Below are 20,868 nucleotides of genomic sequence, written 5' to 3'. Positions count from 1 at the left end.
AATATTTTCATCATGAGTGTGGAGGAGATGGAGCCACTCGTTAGGAGATTGGTGGCTGTCACTGAGAAAGTCCAAGAACCTTCAGTAGGCCAAGGTCTCCGAGACTGTAGATCACTGCAATGGGGCTGATGGTGTTCAATGCTGGAAGTGTAGGAAAAAAAGAAACTTAAAGGTGAAGCGAAACTTAATGTTTTCCTGGAAGACTGTGGAAGAGCAGAAGTGAAGACACCACAGTGGCCTTGAGAAGAACAGGATGAGCTCACTCAGTGCAAGATGGAAGGTAAGGAGTTTTTAGATAAGCAGGCAGGCGATTAGAGAGGAGCAGGTGGGTTTAGATGGAGAGCAGTGAAGGTGGGGGAGTTACTGAAACCTAGAGAGAAAGGGTATGAACGGGAGGACATCGCCCAGCACAGGGGACTTTTTGCTCGGATGCTGCTGAGATCCACTTGGGTTAGGTAGAATTCTAGGCAACTAGCACCAGTGCACTGGAGAGTTTGTACCACATATACTTTGGCTATTTTGTACTTACTTGCTATTATTTAATATAAATTTATCTGAAAATAACATTTGGTGTTAAGACTTTGCTTGGGTCACTCAGTCAAAACCAATCGGTTATTCGGGGCAGTGTTGGGGCCTATCTGGGTCAGGAGAAAAACTCCCAACAGAAGTCAATGAATAAACTTCACACATAAGCATTTCCATTGTCTACATGGCTAAGTGCAAGTTGGTTGGCTGTAAAGACTGCATCTTCATGTGAATGTGATGGGCCACCAGGAAGCTGTGAAAGGAATTTAGAAAAACAGGCACCAAATAAATGATGGTGTGCTACAGAAATGTGCTTCTATAGGCCTGCTTCTTGGAGAATAGTCTGACAGGCTATGCAACTAAACAGTAAACTTTAAAGCAAGCTCATATTGTGGTTTTTTTTCTAGTTTTTGTTTAACAATGAATTGAAATCAATGAAATCATTGAAAGTTTGCCAGTATGTCATGGTTTTTAAAACCATTGTAATCTGTAATGTGCAAATAATATATATATGTATATATATGTATGTATGTATGTATATATATATATATATATATATATATATATATATATATATATATATATATATATATATATATATATATATTTGCACATTACAGATTACAATCTGAGCCTGTAAAATAAGCACCCAGTATAGGCTATATCTTGTCATTTATCGCAACAAGGATAATGCTAAGAAATCAATAACCGTAAATTACAACGCTTTTCCAACCCTGAACGCGCGATAATTAATAGATCTGCTGAATATTAAAATAGTATGCTAATCAGGCCCCGCCCATCCGCTTCGTCGTTAAAAGCTAACGTCCACCCTCCCCGCCCCCACACTGAGCTCGACTCGCCGGAGCAGGCAGACATTACGAGAGCTAACATCTAAAAAAAAAAAAAAAATCGCATATCTTGCTAGTAGCTAAGAAAGGTACGTCGTTCATCTTTGTCTTTTTTCCTTAAACTGACTATTCTTGTTTTTTTTTCCTGATTCCTCGGTAGAGTAAATCTTAACGAGCGCGCGGTAGATTTTTTTCCGAGCGCGCGCTAGCGTTAACCTAGCGTCTTTCTTTGCCGTGTGTGTGTGTGTGTAGCTTTAGCGCGCTAGCCAAAAAACCGGGCGAGTCAAAATGGCGCTGCGAGCTAAGCTAGTTCTGCTCGCGCCAACGAGCTCGCTAGCTGGCTGGCTAACTAGCTAGCTGGCGTAGCTGACTTACCTTGCCGGTCGGCCTACAGTTGTCGGCGCCTAGCCATTAAAAAATACGATATTCAAAATAATAGTTATTTATTAAATAACGATGATGAATGTTTTAATTTGTAAATGGCTGGTTTTAAGTTGGCGTGTAACGGGGCCTCGTCGTCAGGACGGCTAGGCTAGCGGGGAGCGGGCGCCTCGCGCGGGTGGGGGAGGGGTGTATTGTTTGACCTACTTTAAGATGCGCGCTGCCTGGCGTGGTTAAACACGAGGGATCGTCTGTCGCCGGGCCCGGATAAAGTTGTTCGTCGTGTTGTGAATTTGTGAATTTTTATGTTTTTTTTTTTTCATTTTTTTATATAGCAGAAACATGTGTGACGAAGGTAAGCTTTTTGTTGGCGGCCTAAGCTTCGACACGACAGAGCAGTCGCTGGAAGAGGCCTTCTCCAAGTACGGGATTATCTCAAATGGTGAGTTTGGGGGTTTTCTTCTTTTTCGTGTTAATTTTAAATATTGTTGATTGCGGCTTTTCAACCTCACGGAAATTGTGCCTTTTTTTTTTTTTTTTTCTCTCCGCAGTCCACGTTGCCAGAAACAGGGAAACGAACAGGTCGAGGGGTTTTGGTTTCGTTACATTTGAGAACCCCGACGATGCGAAAGATGCCATGGAGGGAATGAACGGGAAGGTGAGTGAAACTGGTTTAATCAAAGTACGTTTCAAGTCTTTCTGTTCAACACACTGACCCCGTTTTCTCCCCCTCTAGTCTGTGGACGGCAGGCCGATTCGCGTGGATGAGGCCGGCAAAGGCGGCAGCGGCCGTTCAGGCGGCGGTGGAGGTGGATACAGAGCCGGTGGCGGAGGAAGAGGAGGATTTTTTAGAGGAGGACGAGGAAGAGGTGTGCCAAGGGGTTATTTACTTGAATGTAGCCAAATTTTAACACACATGCAGTGGTAAAATGTGAAAAGTCAATATACAACTGCAGTGGGGGTTTTTTTTTTTAATGTGTTTAAATGTTTTATTCCTAGGCTATGGCGGTGACAGGAGTTATGGAGGAGACAGGAGCTATGGCAGCAGTGACCGCAGCTACGGAGGCGGCGATAGGGGGTATAGTGGCGGCGGAGGCTACGGCGGAGACCGGAGCTATAGCGGAGGCGGAGGAGGCTACAAGAGCGGAGGTGGTGGCGGCTACTCTTCTGGAGAGAGTGGCGGCTACAACCGAGACAAGTAAGAAGGTCATTTTTACCGTTTCTTCACTTAAGCTATTACACAACAAATGGTCCCAGACACACTCTAGTAGTGTGGAAGTGCCGTACGATCTCGTGACGCTGCTTTCGTGTCGTCTCGTCTGTTCAGGGGCTCCAGCTATGGAGACCGCGGGGGCTCTTACAGAGATGGCTACGACGGCTATGGTACGTATTAGCTATTCTGCTTCGTCCTAGATCTCTTGTCTTAGTGCACCACAGGCCCTGAGTTTTTGTTTTTATTTTTTTAAGTTGCATTTCTATAAAAAAAAACATTTTAGACGAGTTTTTGTTGCTTCATATTTACAAATGTGGGGAACAGATCTTCTGCTCTAATTAAAAAAAATTTTGTTTTACGAACATTTGCCAAGTCACATTGATTCCTTCTAATGAGTTACCCAACAGCACAGGTGTTTTAGCGCAGGTCGAGACTAGTCGCATCGCACGCTTGACTTTGATTTTGGTGAAGTGAAAAACCTAGTGGGGAGTGGCGTCATGTTGCTATGGCCACCTCCTGAGGGACAGCAACTGCTTCTAAACGAGGCTTTGTGTGCCTGCTTGCTTTTTGGTCCGCCCACTAAATGAGTCGCAGCCAATAACCAAGGCCCCTCCCCCCTCCGGGTGTGTCGATCGTGGAGCCGCCACCTTTTTTTGTGGCACTTTTGCCATGTCTTCTTCACACTGATGGCTGATGGGATGTTGTCTGTCTAGTTAACCAACATTGTGTTAAGATGCTTCCGTGTCTTATGTGTACCTGCTTCCTCCTCAGCTGCAAACGAGTAAAAACCCAAGACCCAACCCTTCACTGGCTGTGCGTTTTCTAAAGATGTACTCCTCAAGGATCTTTTCATGTAGTAGCTTTCTGTTTTTTATTTAAAAGGGAAAAAAAAAGAAACAAAAAAAAATCTGTGGAGATGGGGAGTCTGTTCATATTGGCTGTGAAATGTTCTGTGTTTGCAGGGAGCGTCCTGGCTCCCAAGTTTATTTTTTTTTCCTTTCTTTCGAGACCCCACAACCAAGCAGTTCTTGCGGTCTGTTCGAATCGACAGCCACAGTATTGTTATCGCTATTGGTCCAACCACCATTTACATATTTGCATGGGGTGTGCTACAGTTTGAAACCTGAAGGATCTCTTAAGTTTCATTCCCTATTCTGGGAATGTTTTAATGGATTTCTACCTCTTAAAGGGCATATATGCTTTAGGGTGGATTTAGTTAAAATGATACTACAGCTATAAGATCCATTTGAAAAGAGCTCTTTTAATAGACAGTAAGGGGAGGGGGGTGCTTTTTGTCCTTGTCAAGTATCCATACAGTGAATTCCTTTCAGACTGGTGAACACTGCTCGAGTGAGGTGGTGGTCAACATTGGTGCTCCTCGTGAAGCTTACCAGTTCAACCTCACTCCCCCTGAGGTATCTTCTGCTCTGCTCCAACGTTTTTGCATTTTAAAAAGAACAAATGAGGAAAAACGAGCTGTAATGATGGACCGAAACTAGTAAAATTATATAGTAATCTATGTGGAAGATAAAGGATTAATTTTGAAAACCTGTTAGTACTATAACTCAAGTCCTCCTCCCAAACTACTGGGGGGGAATGTGCTCTGTTCTGTGTCTAAACTGACTCACTCGTTACATTTTTGTTTGTTTTTTTGATTTTTGGCTTTATGGAGCCTATTAAATGAACCAAACTGTTGAAAATGCTCTGATTTTGCTTCTACTTTGAACTAGTTCACAATGCTGAAGGGTTTCAAAAAGTTGACTGGATACTCAATGCCTCACTTTTATTTAATATGTAAATTGGAAAGTTGCACTGACCTTTTAAAACTGCACATAAATGGAGCCATTGCACACTTTGATCAGACAGTGTAAGGAAAAGGAGTGTTTGGTGTCCCACTATCACTCTTTATTTAAAAACGCAGATTACATGCAAGACCACATGCACTTTGACAGTTTATTTATAATTATGTATAATGCCAACATCAAGACTTTATTTATTTATTTTTTTTAAATAACTATCAAAATTGCCAATTCTGCTCCTAAAGTGCCTTTTAACTAAACATTTAGGAAGATTGTAGTCTTTCGTTCACCAAAAATGTTGCAACATTCCACTGATGGACAGTTGTGCTGATTAACAGTTATGCTTTTGGCTCTGATCCGAAAAACTGCATCGATGTATCCAAAGAGCTGTGCTTTCTTGTAAAGAGCAAAATCCCCCTCTCGCGTCCTTGGAGAATGAAGTTGTGCACCTACGGAAGTGGGCCCTCCTGTCTTTGGAACAGGAGGAGACTGCAGCACTGGGTCTAGTTGATGTGTGGAGTGACAATAGGCCTGTGTGTGTGAGGTAATCTTCATTTGCTCTCCTGTTCACAATCCTCTATCCAGTATTTTCCTCTTAAATAAATGCGGCAGTGTTTACCAAGTTACATCCCCACCATGCTACAAATGTCAGCCCTGTCTCTTGACACGCGCCTGCACGGTGTCCTGGGCCCCTTATTGTCACCGGCTGCCTTCCCCAGGATCCTGGCGTTTTTGAGCTTTAAGTTCACATGCGTCATGTTGCGAGTGAGACCTGGCTCAACCCAAAGTCCACATTAATTCTCATGTCCCATTCACTCATCCTTTGAAATTGTGAAAATTTGTGTTCTGGCCCATCTGAATTAGCAGTCTCCCTCTGGAGCACAGTTTGCTTAGTCACCCATAGAGTTTGTATGGTTTGTTTCATGCTCCATGTTTTGTAGTGCTAACTCATTTTTAATTAAGTATTTCTAGAAGTATATTAATCTAGCAAAGTATTGGTTAATCATTAGTCATTTCCCCTCTTCATGCCTGGTGATTGCTTGTTTGTTTTTTGACTAGGTTGAAAATGTCTCCAGGGAAAGGTCTTTCAGTTCATCAGGGGTCCTCTGCGTGGCAGTGATGGCTAATCTCCCAATGTTCAAGATTGAGGTTCGTATTATGATTATATTCGTAGTCCTACATCGTGGTGTTTTGTAAATGAGGCTAACTGTAAGGAATAGTGTTTTGTTGTAATGGTTAACATGCGTTTACTGGGGTCCAACTGGCCCGGTGTCTACTGACTTGACTCCGTACTGACTCCATCTTTCTTCTACTAGGTGTGACATGGAAGAAATTTGGGTCATGTCAGCTGGCAGAGCAAAAAAAAAGACTACGGAGAAATTTCTTTCCACGGGGGCGGCTAATGTTTGGCCCAGACGGGTTACGGCACTTTCATAACCCTTAGAAGAATCATCATTTGCACAACACCAAAATGGTCACTAGTGGTTGACACTAATCGAGGTGAATTGATAAGTTATCGCTGTCCACTGCATATTCATCATTTGTATAATGGCGAATATGCTAATGTTTGCCTTCTGGCAAATTTTCAGCGTTCATATCCGAAGGCCTGAGATAGACACTAGGGACAAACTAGGGATTGGTGCTATTGCTTTAAACCATTCTAGTGTATACGGATGATACAGCTGCTGCGTAGATGTAGCCAATGGCAAAATATGCTACAAATGTGATCAAAGATGACGAGTAGATAAACATGTTTCATGAACTGAATAAATGCAATTTCTAAATATTGTTGTCTGGTGCTTAAGTAGCAAACTAATTCATTGTTTTCTGATGTGTTTTATGTAGTTGCCAGTTTATAGTGCACAATATTTCAGTGCAAATTTTCAGGGAGGGCGTTGGTGGTAAAATGTATAGACTTGTTACCATAGTAAAATAACGGTTTTAACCAAGGAATGGGTACATTTTAAGGTTGTGCTTTTGTATAATGTAAAGCACTCTTCATTGGTGTGGCAAGATGACATGGTGTGTTTTAATTAATGAAGCATTTGACTTCATTAATGCTCCACACTGCAGCAAGCATGGCTGTTATCACAGATTCGTCTTTAAATATGTGTGTGCTCGCTGTGGACAAATGTTTTGGTACATTTATGTATTACACCTTCATGACATGTCATCCCATTCAAAATCTATAGACATTAATAATTGGTCCTCCAAACGTTGCAGCTACAGCTCCCACCTTCTGGGAAGTGTATCTGGAAAAATGTGACCCATTCATCCGGACTCAGACCCTGATATTGGACGTGAGGTACAGGCTCATAATGTCTATTCTAGTTTATCCCAAAGGTATTTGATGTTCAAGGCCCTGTGGAGGACATTTTGAGTTCTACACCAATCTCACTCAACTACTTTTTTGGACTTTGCTTTCTTTGTTGGGTAACCACGATTGCCCAAACTGTCTTGGTATGCTGAAGTATGATTTTGGAAACAAAGGTTGTGAAGAACAACCATAAATATTACACCGACACCAAACATTATCACATTGCTGTCAGGCAGGTAACCTACTGACATTTACCAAACCAGACTCGTCCATCAGACAGATGGATGGAGATGTGATTTATCACTCTGCAGAACACAGGCCTGGTGATGTTAGGCTTGTGTGCAGCAGTTTGTTCATGGAAACCTGTACCCTGAAGCTTCCGGCCCACAGTTCTTTTGTTGATCTCAGAAGAAGTTTGGAGCTCTGTGATTGTTAAGTGAACAGAGCCGCCTGGCAATTTTACTGCACGTGCGTACCTCAGCACTCTTGACCCCGCTCTAGAACACCTCAGCACTCCTGACCCCGCTCTAGAACACCTCAGCACTCGGTGACCCCGCTCTATGACACCTCAGCACTCGTGACCCCGCTCTATGATACCTCACCACTCGTGACCCCGCTCTAGAACACCTCAGCACTCGTGACCCCGCTCTAGATCACCACAGCTTGATTTTATACACCTGTGGCCTGCAGGACTGAATGAACCATGAATGAAGTTATTGATTGAGATGTGACCCAATACATTTGACCATATAATGTATATATAGATTACATAGAAGTATTTTTTCTGTGGCTAGTTTCTGACCACAGATCAGGTGTTGGCTGGATCTCCTGACATAACAGTAACATGGAGTCTGAGTCACTACTATGATGGTGGTAGTGCTGTGTTCACAGTGAACCACATCCACAATATTATCCAGGCAGCAGTATTCCTGTGATCATAGTGGGATGTTTCATTTAGAAAAAGGATATACAGGTGCATCTCAATAAATTAGAATATAATTAAGAGGTTAATTCAGTAATTCAAAAAGTGAAACGCATATATATAAAGAGTGATCGATTTCATGTGTTTTCTTGAAATTTCTTTTTCCAGCAGGACTTGCCACCTGTCCACACTGCCAAAAGTACCTATACCTGAATTAATAACTACAGTATCGCTGTGGGCCAGCAAACTCACCTGACCTAAACCCCATAGAGTATCTGGGTGGTAATGTCAAGAGGAAAATGAGAGACACCAGACCCAACAATGCAGACGAGCTGAAGGCTGCGATCAAAGCAACCTGGGCTTCCATAACACCTCAGCAGTGCCACATGCTAATCGCCTCCCTGCCACACCGCACTGAACAAAGTACAGAGGGCATTTACTGTACATACTTTTCAGTAGGCCGACATTTTGGGTTTTCGTTGGCTGTAAGCCATAATCAACATGAACAGAAAAACACTTCAAATAGATTTTCAGTAATTTACTGAATTACTGAAATAATGAGCTTTTTGATGATACTCTAATTTATTGAGATGCACCTGTACGTGTTTTTGTTTTTTAGCTAGTGAGTACAAAACACTCATATGGCAGAATGGGGAAACAGACACTGCAGTATTTGCAGGTTCATTGCTGTGGTCTGTAGCTCTTGTGTTCTGTGTCTCGATGATTTCTGGCCTGATGGAATGCCTGTGACAGCTGGCTTTGGGCACTTAGAACCTGCACAACTTGAGCAGGATATTAGGACACGGCTTGGGTTACGCCACTGCCCCCAGTGACGGGTCTTGGACTTGCTTTAGCCATAAGATGGCGCTGAATGACGTGAACTGAAGGATATTCTTTCTTAGGAGAATATCTGTATGTGCACAATTATTGGGCAACTATTATTGTGCAGAATTATTATGCAGCTAAGTGAAAAAAACACATTTTCACATGTCACTTTATTTTCAACTGTTCAAGTGAGAACTCAAATGCTTCCAATAAGCATTTCTGACATATAAAAAAATAGATCAGTGACCAATATAGCCACCCTTCTACTCAATAACAGTGATAAGAATTTCATTCATGGAGTCTGTCAGTTTCTTGATCAGTTTGACGATCAACTTTTTGTGCAGCAGCCACCCCAGACACTGTTCAGAGAGCTGTACCGTTTTCCTTCACTGTAAATCTCCCGTTTAAGAATTGCCCACAAGTTCTCAACTGGGTTCAGGTCAGGTGAGGATGGGGGCCACTTCATTCATTTTTCATCTTTAATGCCTTTACTGGCTCGCCATCCATCTGGTCCGACAAGAGTCACTCATTTCATTAGTCCATAAAACCTTTGAACCTTCAGATATTTCTTGGACCGGTCTAGACACTTCAGCTTGTGTCTTGTTCAGTGGCGGTGGGGTTTCGGCCTCTCTTACCTTGGCCATGTCTCTGAGTATCTTGTAGTTATTGATATTCCAGGAAGATAACAGGTTCCTGGTAGCTTCACACTTGATTCTTCTCAAATCCTTTGCAGTTCATTTACGTCCTTTTTTTCCCTCAACACGTTTCTTGCGACCCCGTTGACTATTAGCAACAAAACATTTGATGGTTCTGTGAATACGTCCCAATTTCGTAGCGATTTCAAGAGTGCTGTAGCCCTCTTGGACTTTGGTAATTTTTTTACTTTTCAGAGTCATTTAAATCTCTTTGTTGGCTCATTTTGCCTGAAGAACAAAATACTTGTGCACACCTTGAAATAGTGTTGATCTCCTTAGACCACACCCCCTTCATTACACAGACACACATCACCTGCTATGCTTAAATCCATTAAGCATTCATGTTTATTCAACTTGAAGTCGCCAAATATGCCTAAAAATGGTCAAAATACTCACTTGCCAAATAATTGTGCACAGAGTGTATACTTGAATTGTTTTGGATCAGATATATTGCATGAAAGATTACAGCCTAAAGAAGACTTGAACCTTTCCAAGTAAAATTTTTTTCTCGGTTTTTCTTGGGTCTGTAGACAGAGCAGAAAGGGTCATTTTAGACGTCCGGCATGGGGCATTCTGGGTAAAAGATGATGGTCATGCACTCCTGCACCAACACGGAGGGAGGGTGGGTGAGGACACTCACTGCTGCCCCTCAGCTACGTCACTGCTGCCGTGGTCGGATTGGCCAGTGCAGCTGCTGTTTTCTCAGGCTGTGGCCACTGGTGGACTATGCCACCTGTAGTGGATTATTAAGCCAATATCTTTACACACGGTTATATTTCTTTCCTGTTCTAATAAATTCAGTGTGATTCAGATTTTTATTTTTTACACCAGTTCATTGTCACAGAGTACATACAGTAAGTTCAGAAATCACTGGCAGCTTTGATGAAAAAGACCTTGATAACGGTTTTGTCTAAAGATACTGTAATTAAGCAACAGCTGCTGCCCTACAGGGGTAGCTACCCTCTCTTACATCAGGGTTCTGTTGGACCCTAGTGTTATCGGGCAAAATTCCATGATTTTCATTACGTGTTTTCCCTGATTTAACGTGTGAATCAACTTTTAACTCAAATAAAGCTGCTAAACTGAAGACCTACCACAGGAGACTGATGACCTTGTTTTTCCGTAGGTACTTATGAACATTCTCGAATTCACACTGTGCGGTCCACACCATAGCAACATGGTGGGATCCTTGACCATATACAAAAGAGAAATGCCATTGGAGCTTAGATGTGAAATTCACAAACACCACCCGCACACGCTGGCCTTAAGACGGAGTTATATTTCCCCCACACTAGCATTTAGGCCTATATTTTGGTTCACAGCCACTAGCAGCAGTAGGCTACTGTTAGCTTTGCTTCTTGTAAATAAAAATCACCATTATTTCATACGTTTAGCATTTAACTGTAAATGTTGTGAATTGTCAGCCATGTGCTTCAAAAGATACCAGACTAAAGATATTAAAGCCCATTCATCATTGTAGGGAAAAAAGACGCCCCAGACAGTACGTGAGAGCTATGGGTAACGCACTCAGTCATAAACATTGCCTGAAAACATCATAGCAAACCCCACAACAGTCTGTGGTTGCATTAACTCAGACAGGCCCAGGTACAGGGTTCAGTTTTAGGGCCTTTGTTGTTTTCTTTGTATATGTTACCTTTGGGGCAGATTTTAAATAGTTTTAATATTTCCTATCATTTATTTGCTGATGATATTCAGCTTTATTTCTCTTTTAAACCAAGTGAGGTTCATAGTTTGTCTAGGCTATTAGATTGTCTTCAATCAATCAGAGAATGGACCTCAAATAACTTCCTACAGCTAAATGATAACAAGACTGAGGTATTGATCATTGCTCCTGATAGGCTTAGTCAAACGATTAAGCAAAATCTTGGACTTCTTTCCTCTGCTGTCCACACTAGCCTCCGAAATCTGGGAGTTATCTTCGATCAGTCTTTAGCATTTGATTCTCATGTTAAACAGCTGTCAAGATCCTGTTTCTTCCACTTGAGAAATATCAGTAAACTGAGATCTATGGTCTCAACAGCAGATCTGGAGATGCTGATCCATGCGTTTATTTCATCTCGCATAGACTACTGTAATGCCTTGTTTTCATCTCTCAGTGTATCAGCTCGTGGTCGTTTACAGATAATTCAAAACGCTGCAGCGAGGTTACTGACCAAGTCAAGCAGACGGTCTCACATAACACCCATTTTAAAATCCTTACACTGGCTTCCTGTAGAATTCAGGATCCAGTTCAAGATTTTAACTTTAACATACAGAGCACTACACAACACAGCTCCTGTGTATGTCGCTGACCTGCTCCACCCCTACACTTCATCACGATTACTCAGGTCAAACAACCTGAGTTTACTGTCTGTGCCACGCTCATGTCTAAAGACTCGTGGAGACCGAGCATTTAAGGTGGTTGCTCCAAAACTGTGGAACACACTTTCTCCACATTTAAGATCAGCTGACACTGTAGATACTTTTAAAAAACAGCTAAAGACTTTCCTTTTTACGCAGGCGTTTAGTTAGTGGTGGAGGTTGCAGCCGTTGACCTTGTACACTGTATTTTATTTCTGTTTTATAGTGTGTTTTTGTGTCTTTGATTTATTTTATTTTATTTTCCGTTGTAAAGCACTTTGTGGCTTGTGCCTGTGAAAAGTGCTATATAAATGTATTTTACTTACTTTTACTTACTTACTTACTGCTAACTTACAAGTCCCTAACTCAGCGTTATGACTATAAACAATCATGAATAATCTTTTCCATAGTGGGAAATAAAATGCTATAGATGGGTGAGTGAATTTATTCTTTACAAACTCTTAAGCCTACACCTATGTATGTTCTATTTAACGTTATTAAAATTATTACATTTTAAGTTATTCTTAACTTGTGGAATCACTAGTATATAGCAAAAAAATTGTTAAACACCCAGTATGTAGTTATGTTCATTACTATGGTTACTGGGCAGAAATAAAAATGTAAGGTGCAAAAATAAAGATTCAGAGAAAGTTCTGGGAAGTAACGAAAACATATTTAATACTTGAAACATTTACAAACCGGAACAGGCCGCTCGTTTCTTCCAGAGCTGGGCAAGGGGACCACGCTGGTCTCCAGACCCAGTGAGGGTCAGGCGTGCTGGGCACGGGTGTGTGGGGCAGGACCCTACAGGTAGGACATGAAGCCAAACTTCTTCTCCAACAGCTCCTCCCGAGGACGCAGGTTAAAGAGCTCGTCTACACTTGGAGTGATCCAGCGCTCTGTGTGATACACCTTCTCACCCACCTACACGCAAACACACACACACACCCACACACTATAACGGATAATTTAACAGATGTTGAATTTCTGTGGAAATATTCCTGCACCTTTCCACTTGCCAAACACTTTTGGACTTCTTTAGGCTTTTAGTTAGTGTTTAGCACTTAATATACAATAACGTGGTTAATAGCTATTTTCAAGACACACTTTTGAACTTCTTTAGGCTTTTAGTTAGTGTTTAGCACTTAATATACAAGAACGTGGTTAATAGCTATTTTCAAGACACACTTTTGAACTTCTTTAGGCTTTTAGTTAGTGTTTAGCACTTAATATACAATAACGTGGTTAATATCTATTTTCAAGACACACTTTTGAACTTCTTTAGGCTTTTAGTTAGTGTTTAGCACTTATTATACAATAACGTGGTTAATAGCTATTTTCAAGACACACTTTTGAACTTCTTTAGGCTTTTAGTTAGTGTTTAGCACTTAATATACAAGAACGTGGTTAATAGCTATTTTCAAGACACACTTTTGAACTTCTTTAGGCTTTTAGTTAGTGTTTAGCACTTAATATACAATAACGTGGTTAATAGCTATTTTCAAGACACTTTTGAACTTCTTTAGGCTTTTAGTTAGTGTTTAGCACTTAATATACAATAACGTGGTTAATAGCTATTTTCAAGACACACTTTTGAACTTCTTTAGGCTTTTAGTTAGTGTTTAGCACTTAATATACAATAACGTGGTTAATAGCTATTTTCAAGACACACTTTTGAACTTCTTTAGGCTTTTAGTTAGTGTTTAGCACTTAATATACAATAACGTGGTTAATAGCTATTTTCAAGACACACTTTTGAGACATGGTATTTCACATTTTGTCCAAATCCTTTAATACTGCACAAACAAACAGATGTGGAAGAACATGAAGGAGCTACCTTCCATCCTGGGACGTCCTTCATGATGATGGCTTCTTCCTCCAGATTCTCCCGCAGCATGCGTAGCGTTCTACACAAGATACCGCGAGTAAACACTACAGCACACACAGTCCACAGGGAACTACTGTATATGTTAATACAGAACTTAAAAAGATGATATAACTAAAATACACAATAATGTTAAACACAAGTTCCACGGTTACATACTGGAAAAACAACTCTGAGGTAAATAAAAAAAGAATAACCACCCTGACTTTTAATCCATTTACATCTTTTCAAATAAAATGACAAAAGTCTGCCGTATACAAATTACCAGATTTGTGCAGTGTGAGATTTATAACATTTGGAGAAAATCGCACAAAAATATGGAGTGCTATTTTCAAAAAGATATAATGAAGATATTAATGAGTGTGAGACCTTCTGTCTTGTTCAGCCTGCAGCAAAGGCAGCAGAGCGATACGCGTCTCCAGCTCCTCAATGCAAAACAGCCTGGTACACACACACACACACACACACACACACACACACACACACACACAAACAAACAAACAAACACATACACACACACAAACACACAGGCAAAGTTCTTTTGAGAAGATTTCATCTGGTCCCTAGATTTGATCTGCATGTATAGCAAATGGACGTATATATGGATGTATATAACAAACGCAGAAACATGTTGGTCTGATGTCAGACGTCCCACCTCCGCTGCCTGTTCCACGTGAACACCTTGTAGTATCCAAACACCATCACTGCGATGCCGATGCCAAACATGCTGTAACCTGTCAACGACATGGAGACGTACAATGATCTGAAAACAGCCTTAGCATTGTTAGCTTGCCTAGCTAGCTCGGGGGGTGTTTCACTGCCCCGTGAAGCAAACACGACATTCTGCAATCGTTCTAACAAGCACATAAACGGATAATCCCCCGTACTGACCAGAGAAACCCCTTTTAGGCAGATTTCTTTTGTAATCGATGGGTCCGTAGCCTCCCGGAGGAGGCATGTCCTGCTTCACCTTGGACGCCGCCATCTTCCTCACCGCGCGTGCTCTCTGCCGCCCCCTGGCGTCCGTTTGTGTGTATAACAACGTTTTTATACCAAACGTAACGATTCATTTTTGTGAACGTGGGCAATAAATATTAACAATGTTTGATCTATGAACAAACCTGTGATAAGTGGTGTTTTAAATATTCTACTGTCTGAAACCTCTGACGATACATCTGGTCAAATAACAGGTAAAGACTACGACTTTAATTAATTTCATCGTATCAGTTCAGCTGTTTCATGAGAGTGAACTCTTGTGAAGTTTCAGTTTTGGACCAAGATCACAATGCAACCTTATACCACCCTAAAATGGGGCGACAAAGGATTCGCTCGATTCTTGTTCATTATCACCCGGGAAAATTACCATCCAAGTCTTCCTAAGCTTTCTATGACTCTTAAACCTCAGAGTCAGTGTCTTTATTAAACTTTACCTAGCTATAAACCCTATGAGGGGTTTTAACTTGGATCTGAATTTAAGTCCTAACTTATTAACTTAGCAGTTATTATTTACATTGTCTCACATTATTTGATGTGCAAATATAGACCAGCCATCCATTCCTTCCTGTTGAAGAACCTTTATCCTCACAGCCAGTTTCTTCATAGCGGAAGTCTGTGTAGGACTTCAGGTAAGCAATGCACATCTCACCCCCAATATCTCCCACGTCTTATCAAGTATATTGGAAATATTAGGTGGAAGTATATGGAAATATCATGTACAGGCGCACAAAGTGTTTTACTTGGACTTTAAAGAGAATTATCTTGTACAAGCTCATTCCAATGCTTTAAAGCATTTTCTAAAATACATTTTTCCATATGCTCTGGATCTCAAATACTTAAGTCAATTCTCTGCATTGACCTTTCTAATTAAGGATATCCATTATCCGCAATTACTTCATATATATTTTGAATTCATTAATAAGCTGCAATTAAAGGTTTACACCAAGAAGGGAAATCTCAGCCTGAAACCCACAGCAGTCAGAGCTTAATGAAGCATGAATTCAGTGGGCAGCTTTCTGGATTGCCTGTTAATTTTGTATTTTCTGTGAACCCCTCAGTAAACACTGAGTGTGTAACGTTTACTGTAAGAAATTGCAAGACGTCGTCCAAATTACTTTCAGACGGTCAAATACTTCAAAGTTAACATGGCTCAGCAACGTTAGAGGAGAGACACACACAAAATGAAAGGGTTAAAACTTTTTATTATTACTTTATAGACCTGGGAAAACCAAAGTAATCCTAACAAATAGCAACACGAGTTTGTACAGTGCACCAAGTCCAGGGGCAAAGAGCAGGCTACACCACAGCTAAAGAGGGCCGCTGGTCACCCCCGGCAACGGAACTGTGTGACATCGGTCAGCAGAGGTCAGGGGAGTGGCCATCTCCGATTGGCCGAGCGCAAGATTGAGCAGAACTTGGCGAGGGCGATGCAAAATTAAATAAATCTTCAAAACCCCGTGGTGTCAAATATTGTAAAATGCCAAACCAAAAGAGAAAGTGTTATGTTAAGCAGGAACGCTTGCAATAGTCTTAACACGTGAAGAAATACAGGACCCATAAATGGTGTAAACCTACCCACAATGACGAGAGGAAGGGTGCTTAAAGCTGGTTTGTCCGTTTAATGTTTGTGAGGGGAAAAAACTTCACTTCACTAGAGAGCAGGGCCCAGTTTCACATACTATAATATAGCAATAACGGTAGAAATAATACCCATTTGTCCAAGGTGAAATATCACTATTTGAGAAACTGGGTTTGGATTTGTTATCTTACATGAGACAGTTGCTACCTTGTCAATGTCAGGAGGCTTTGACAGGCGTAAGACAGTTCTACACAGTTCTTACAAAACAACAACCCTATCAAGACCTAAACTGTATCGGTATGCAAAGGGATCCAGTATGAAGTCCCCTCCCCCAATTCTAGGCACCACTATTCTGTTATGAAGTGCAGTTTCCGAGGCTACTGTGAACGACTATGGAGATCAATGGTTTATTAATAGCCGAGTAAACACATCTAAAACTATAAACGCATGAGGAGCCAATCAAATCAGGCATACTGGAGTCTAACGTGAATGTACAGCAACACGTAGCCAATCAAATCAGGCGTACTGGAGTCCAACGTGAATGTACAGTAACGCGTAGCCAATCAAATCAGGTGTACTGGAGTCCAACGTGAATGTACAGTAACGCGTAGCCAATCAAATCAGGCGTACTGGAGTCCAACATGAATGTACAGTAACGCGTAGCCAATCAAATCAGGCGTACTGGAGTCCAACGTGAATGTACAGTAACGTGTAGTCAATCAATCTTACTGATTGTCCCAAAAAAGATTCCTCACTCTTAACAGTATGCTACTTTTTTGTTGATTATGTGAACCGTAATACGTGAATGTTCCGAATTACAAAATGTAAAAAATTTTGTAGTTACAAAAAAAAAAAAAAAAAAAAAAAAAAAAAACGAATCAACCAGAAATAAAAATGTCCTCATGCGCGTAATATTTCTGAGAGGGAGGGATATTACATCAATGAAACGATCACGGTCAGTTATGTATGTCACAGTAACGAAATATGCCATGGCATGATCTAAATTAAATCTAAAAGCAAAGGAAAAAAAAAAAGGGGGGGGGGGGTCTTCTTTGAAGAGGACCAATTTCTGAAGCAGAATCTCTCATATATGAGAGACAAGCACAGGTTCTGTCGAGTTTCGAATCGACACTGCAATATAACTTAACTTATACTCAAACAGGAAACCAAACCAACAAAATAAAACTAAACTAACATTAAAAAAAAAAAAAAAAAAAAAAACATTTAGCCACAAACGGCTTTTCATTTAGCACTGCTAGCTTTCATGTTTGAGCTTGAAGGTTTATTTATGTTTTTTTTTCCCTGGAACTTTTTTGTCCAGTCTTTTAATCTTTTTTATTAAATTTTTTTTATAAGGAAAACATATTTATTAATTTTCTCCAAGAACCGAAGCTATATAGTCCCAAGCAGGCCCGTGATTCACTTCATAGTCCAGCAGGTGGCAACGTTCACTTGAGTCCTTGTTGCCCCGCCTTCAGAGTCCTTCTCCCGGACGGACAGAGCGCCGTGTCCTGGAGCGACAGGACACTTTTGTCCCGCCGTTTCCACAGCCCGACGGCCGCAGCTAAAGTGGAAGCCCTTTAATCGTATTTTATTTCTCCTTTTGTTTCGCTTCAGTAAAAAATAAAATAAAATAATTCACACTGTTCCCGAACGATGATTAAACAGTTAAGTTGTTTAAAGAAATAAAATGAAAATTAGAAAGTACTGGGGGGGGGGGGGGGGGGGGGGGGGGAGGACTGTATGATGGAAAGGACTGTAAGAGGAGATGAGAGCACACACTTGTCCTGGTTGACTTCTTGAGAATGTGATCCACAACTAGGTTCCAGAAGGTTCCAGACAGCTCCAGAACCAGATGAAGCTTCTGATCCATGCCAGGATCCATTCGTAAGGATCTAGAAAATGTTCCAGAACAGCAGGGATGGTTGTTAAACTTCTAGAAGCGGGTTGGGGTTCATGATCGTGGCTGTGATCGAAGGTCAGATGCGTGGCGGGATTATTTCCATGTGTTGGCGGTCTGGGAGATAGATCTGGAGGGGATCATGTCTAAAAGGTACTCTCTCTGACGCTCCACGGCGGAGGAAGACGTCTTGTGCACGGACAGGCTGGGGTTCACGTAGGCCATGGTCACACCTGCAAACAAAGACAGACAGAGATTGAAAGGAAAGGAAAAAGAAAGAAAGAAAAGCTGAGGAACGAGTGAAACACCAGTGTTGGTAATGCGCGTGGAAGTGAGGACCGAGGCCCCTTGTCTAGTCATGCTCTGCAGCAAGACAGCATGGCAGCACCCACACCCAGCGCCCCGACATCGGCCCAATCACAGCGGACGGCCCGGAATCGTCGCACAGGGACGAAGAAGAGCAATGACGTTTAAAACCAACCCAACACCAGAAGAACGAGATTAATCCAAGAGAGGAAATGATTACGCTAATGCCAGGGAGTGCTTTAAAACAGTCCTTAGCTAAGGGGAGGGGCACATGGGGACGAATGAGTTTAACTTGAGATCATTTTCTTCTCAAGGTGGAGGTGGGGTAGGGACTGGGTTGATTCAGGTGTTTTAAAAAAAACAGGAGTAGATCCCAGGAGTGGATCCCAGGAGTGGATCCCAGGAGTGGATCCGTGGTCAGCACAAGTCAGTGAAGAGAAAAGGGGAGGAGCAAAGACCAGGAGGGGGCGGGAAGAAGGTAAAAAAAAAAAAAAAAAAAAAAAAAAAAAAAGGTAGGAGGGAGGGTGCGTTTTTTTTTTGGTTTTTTGGGTTGGACGGGCGAGGGGGCTCGGAGTCTACCTGGCGTCGTCACGCTGCTCTGCTTCCTCCAGCCGGAGGAGGGGGCGGGGTTAGAGCTCCTGCTGCCGCCCATCCTGTTGCCGTCGGCGCCGCTGCGGCCGTTGTTGCTTGCGCTGACCTTTGACCCCTGACGCACCTGAGCGTGCTTACCTGGCCTGCTGACCAGCGCGGCGGCCGCCACGGCGTTCTGCAGCTGAGACGGCGGGGAGAAGGAGGTGTGCGGGACGCCGCGCAGGGCGCTCACCGTCTGCTGTACGCTGCGGGACAGCTGACCCGAACTCTGCCGGGGGGGGGGGGGGGATTACAAAGCGTTACTTTGAGCCGGTCGCACATCCGTGCTAACACAGCAGCTTTCAAGATCTTTTCTGCTGTATTAGGGCTCACCTGCGTGATGGTGGAATGGTGACGTCCGATTGGCTGGCTGGATCGAGCGGACGGCTGAGCCTGGAGCGACGTGATTGGCCGCTGCTTGATCACCTGGGCGTCGGCCTTGGCCGCGTGGGCGGAGGAGGACGTGGAAGGCGAGTGGGGGAGGGGCGAGGAGGCCTGCTGCAGGATGCGCTGCTCGATCTCCTGCTCCTGCTGCAGGGCCTTGACGAAGGCCGCCTTCAGCCGATTGGTGTGCTCGGCCTTCAGGGCCTTCTTCTGATTGGTGGACATGCACTGCTCGCACACCACGGCCCCGGCCTTGTCTTTACGCCAGCGGCAGGTGAAGTCCGTGCGGCACTGGGTGCAGGTGTAGGGCTCCAGGGCGGAGGAGGGGGAGGAGGCCACAGCGCCTCCCTGCTTGCCTGTGGGGGGGGGACAGAAGCATGATGATGACAGGAAGAGCGGAGCAGCAAGGTTTTGCCGGTGCGGTGCGTGGCGTACCTCGGCCCAGAGCGTCCAACAGACACTGAACCACCTCTTCCAGCCCCACCAGGTATATGAACTCGTTGTTGGCGGCCGAGGGCAGGAAGTTGAGCTCGGGGGTGGGCGGTTTAGGGGGCGGGATCTCCAGCAGGGTCTTCTCAAGCTGCTTCCGCAAGGCCAGCTTGGCCGCCGCCTGACGGCTGGCGGGGGAGTCACCGGCACCGGACACGCCCCCCTGCGAGCTCCCCGAGGACGTCTTGAGGTTGGTGGCCGCGGACTGGAGACAGAGGAGACAGAGGGACATTGAGCTAACGTGTGGGACAACTGAGGGCCCGTTAGGACAGTGTAGATTAAAAGGGCCCCACACACACGCGCGCACACACACACACACACACACCTGACTGACGTTTACCAGCAAGCTGGCGTTGGCCACATTGGCCATGCGGATGATGCCCGGCTGAATGAGCTTCTGGGCGGGCACTGCGGCCCGAGGTGCTAACAGCAGGGGGGGCGGGCCCGACCCGGAGTACTGCTGCTGCTGCTGCTGACGTAGGCTGGCGATCTGCTGGGGCGTCACCGAGATGGGCTGGAAAAGGCGGGGTTTGGGGCGGGGGCAGGCAGGGGGAGGAGCTTATGGGTTAATGCAAATCCAAAGGTGGTTCCAGAGTTCGCTTCAAAGGGCAGAAACGCTCGATGACACTTATCGGCGTGGAGTACGATTTCTCATTCCATGACGCCGTTCTCCTTTCATTCAAGGCTACGAATGTTTTTCCGATTCGTTTTATGGGAATTAACTTTCGTCTTCATTTAGGTTTAGACCATGAAATGTGTAAACGTATAAAAAATTGTATTTGCTGATGTTATTTTTGTTAATAATAATAATCA

General features: G+C 43.2%; 3 protein-coding genes across 8 annotated transcripts in view; 1 reads left to right on the top strand and 2 right to left on the bottom strand.

Annotated features, from left to right (window-relative positions):
• Window positions 1–1,325: 1,325 nt before the first annotated feature.
• cirbpa (cold inducible RNA binding protein a) lies at window positions 1,326–6,550 on the top strand. Of its 5 annotated transcripts, XR_013125346.1 has the most exons (8): window positions 1,326–1,462; window positions 2,090–2,196; window positions 2,306–2,412; window positions 2,491–2,623; window positions 2,754–2,952; window positions 3,082–3,137; window positions 5,826–5,915; window positions 6,083–6,550. XR_013125346.1 is itself a non-coding variant. In XM_076991260.1 (7 exons), exons 2-7 carry the CDS (start codon window positions 2,097–2,099, stop codon window positions 4,304–4,306), a joined length of 603 nt encoding a protein of 200 aa, XP_076847375.1. In that variant the 5' UTR covers window positions 1,326–1,462; window positions 2,090–2,096; the 3' UTR covers window positions 4,307–4,670. The 5 variants fall into 5 exon arrangements, 2 of the variants coding, with proteins under 2 accessions (XP_076847375.1, XP_076847374.1); XM_076991260.1 differs by lacking the exons at window positions 5,826–5,915; window positions 6,083–6,550 and adding an exon at window positions 4,299–4,670; XR_013125348.1 differs by lacking the exons at window positions 5,826–5,915; window positions 6,083–6,550 and adding an exon at window positions 4,299–4,670 and having other exon boundaries at window positions 1,327–1,462; window positions 2,754–2,960.
• A 5,987-nt stretch (window positions 6,551–12,537) lies between these two features.
• On the bottom strand, window positions 12,538–14,796 carry ndufa13 (NADH:ubiquinone oxidoreductase subunit A13). The gene is made up of 5 exons (XM_076991328.1): window positions 14,663–14,796; window positions 14,427–14,505; window positions 14,141–14,212; window positions 13,724–13,793; window positions 12,538–12,810 (listed from the first exon to the last, which is right to left on the bottom strand). Exons 1-5 carry the CDS (start codon window positions 14,754–14,756, stop codon window positions 12,691–12,693), a joined length of 435 nt encoding a protein of 144 aa, XP_076847443.1. The 5' UTR covers window positions 14,757–14,796; the 3' UTR covers window positions 12,538–12,690.
• Window positions 14,797–15,949: 1,153 nt separating this feature from the next.
• The window catches only part of LOC143493132 (transcriptional repressor p66-alpha), a 10,730-nt gene continuing 5,811 nt past the window's right edge, over window positions 15,950–20,868 (bottom strand). The window contains exons 6-10 of one of the 2 annotated variants that reach the window (XM_076991315.1): window positions 20,381–20,569; window positions 20,002–20,260; window positions 19,516–19,922; window positions 19,132–19,411; window positions 15,950–18,479 (exon numbers count right to left, since the gene is read on the bottom strand). In XM_076991315.1, the coding sequence (XP_076847430.1) occupies window positions 18,343–18,479; window positions 19,132–19,411; window positions 19,516–19,922; window positions 20,002–20,260; window positions 20,381–20,569 (1,272 nt within the window). In that variant the 3' untranslated portion in view covers window positions 15,950–18,342. The remainder of the gene's footprint in view (window positions 18,480–19,131; window positions 19,412–19,515; window positions 19,923–20,001; window positions 20,261–20,380; window positions 20,570–20,868) is intronic. The other variant, XM_076991316.1, reaches the window with a different exon arrangement.

Source organism: Brachyhypopomus gauderio, unplaced genomic scaffold (assembly GCF_052324685.1).
Source record: "Brachyhypopomus gauderio isolate BG-103 unplaced genomic scaffold, BGAUD_0.2 sc82, whole genome shotgun sequence".
Classification (NCBI taxonomy): domain Eukaryota; kingdom Metazoa; phylum Chordata; class Actinopteri; order Gymnotiformes; family Hypopomidae; genus Brachyhypopomus; species Brachyhypopomus gauderio.
This window is presented reverse-complemented; position numbering and strand designations above follow the sequence as displayed.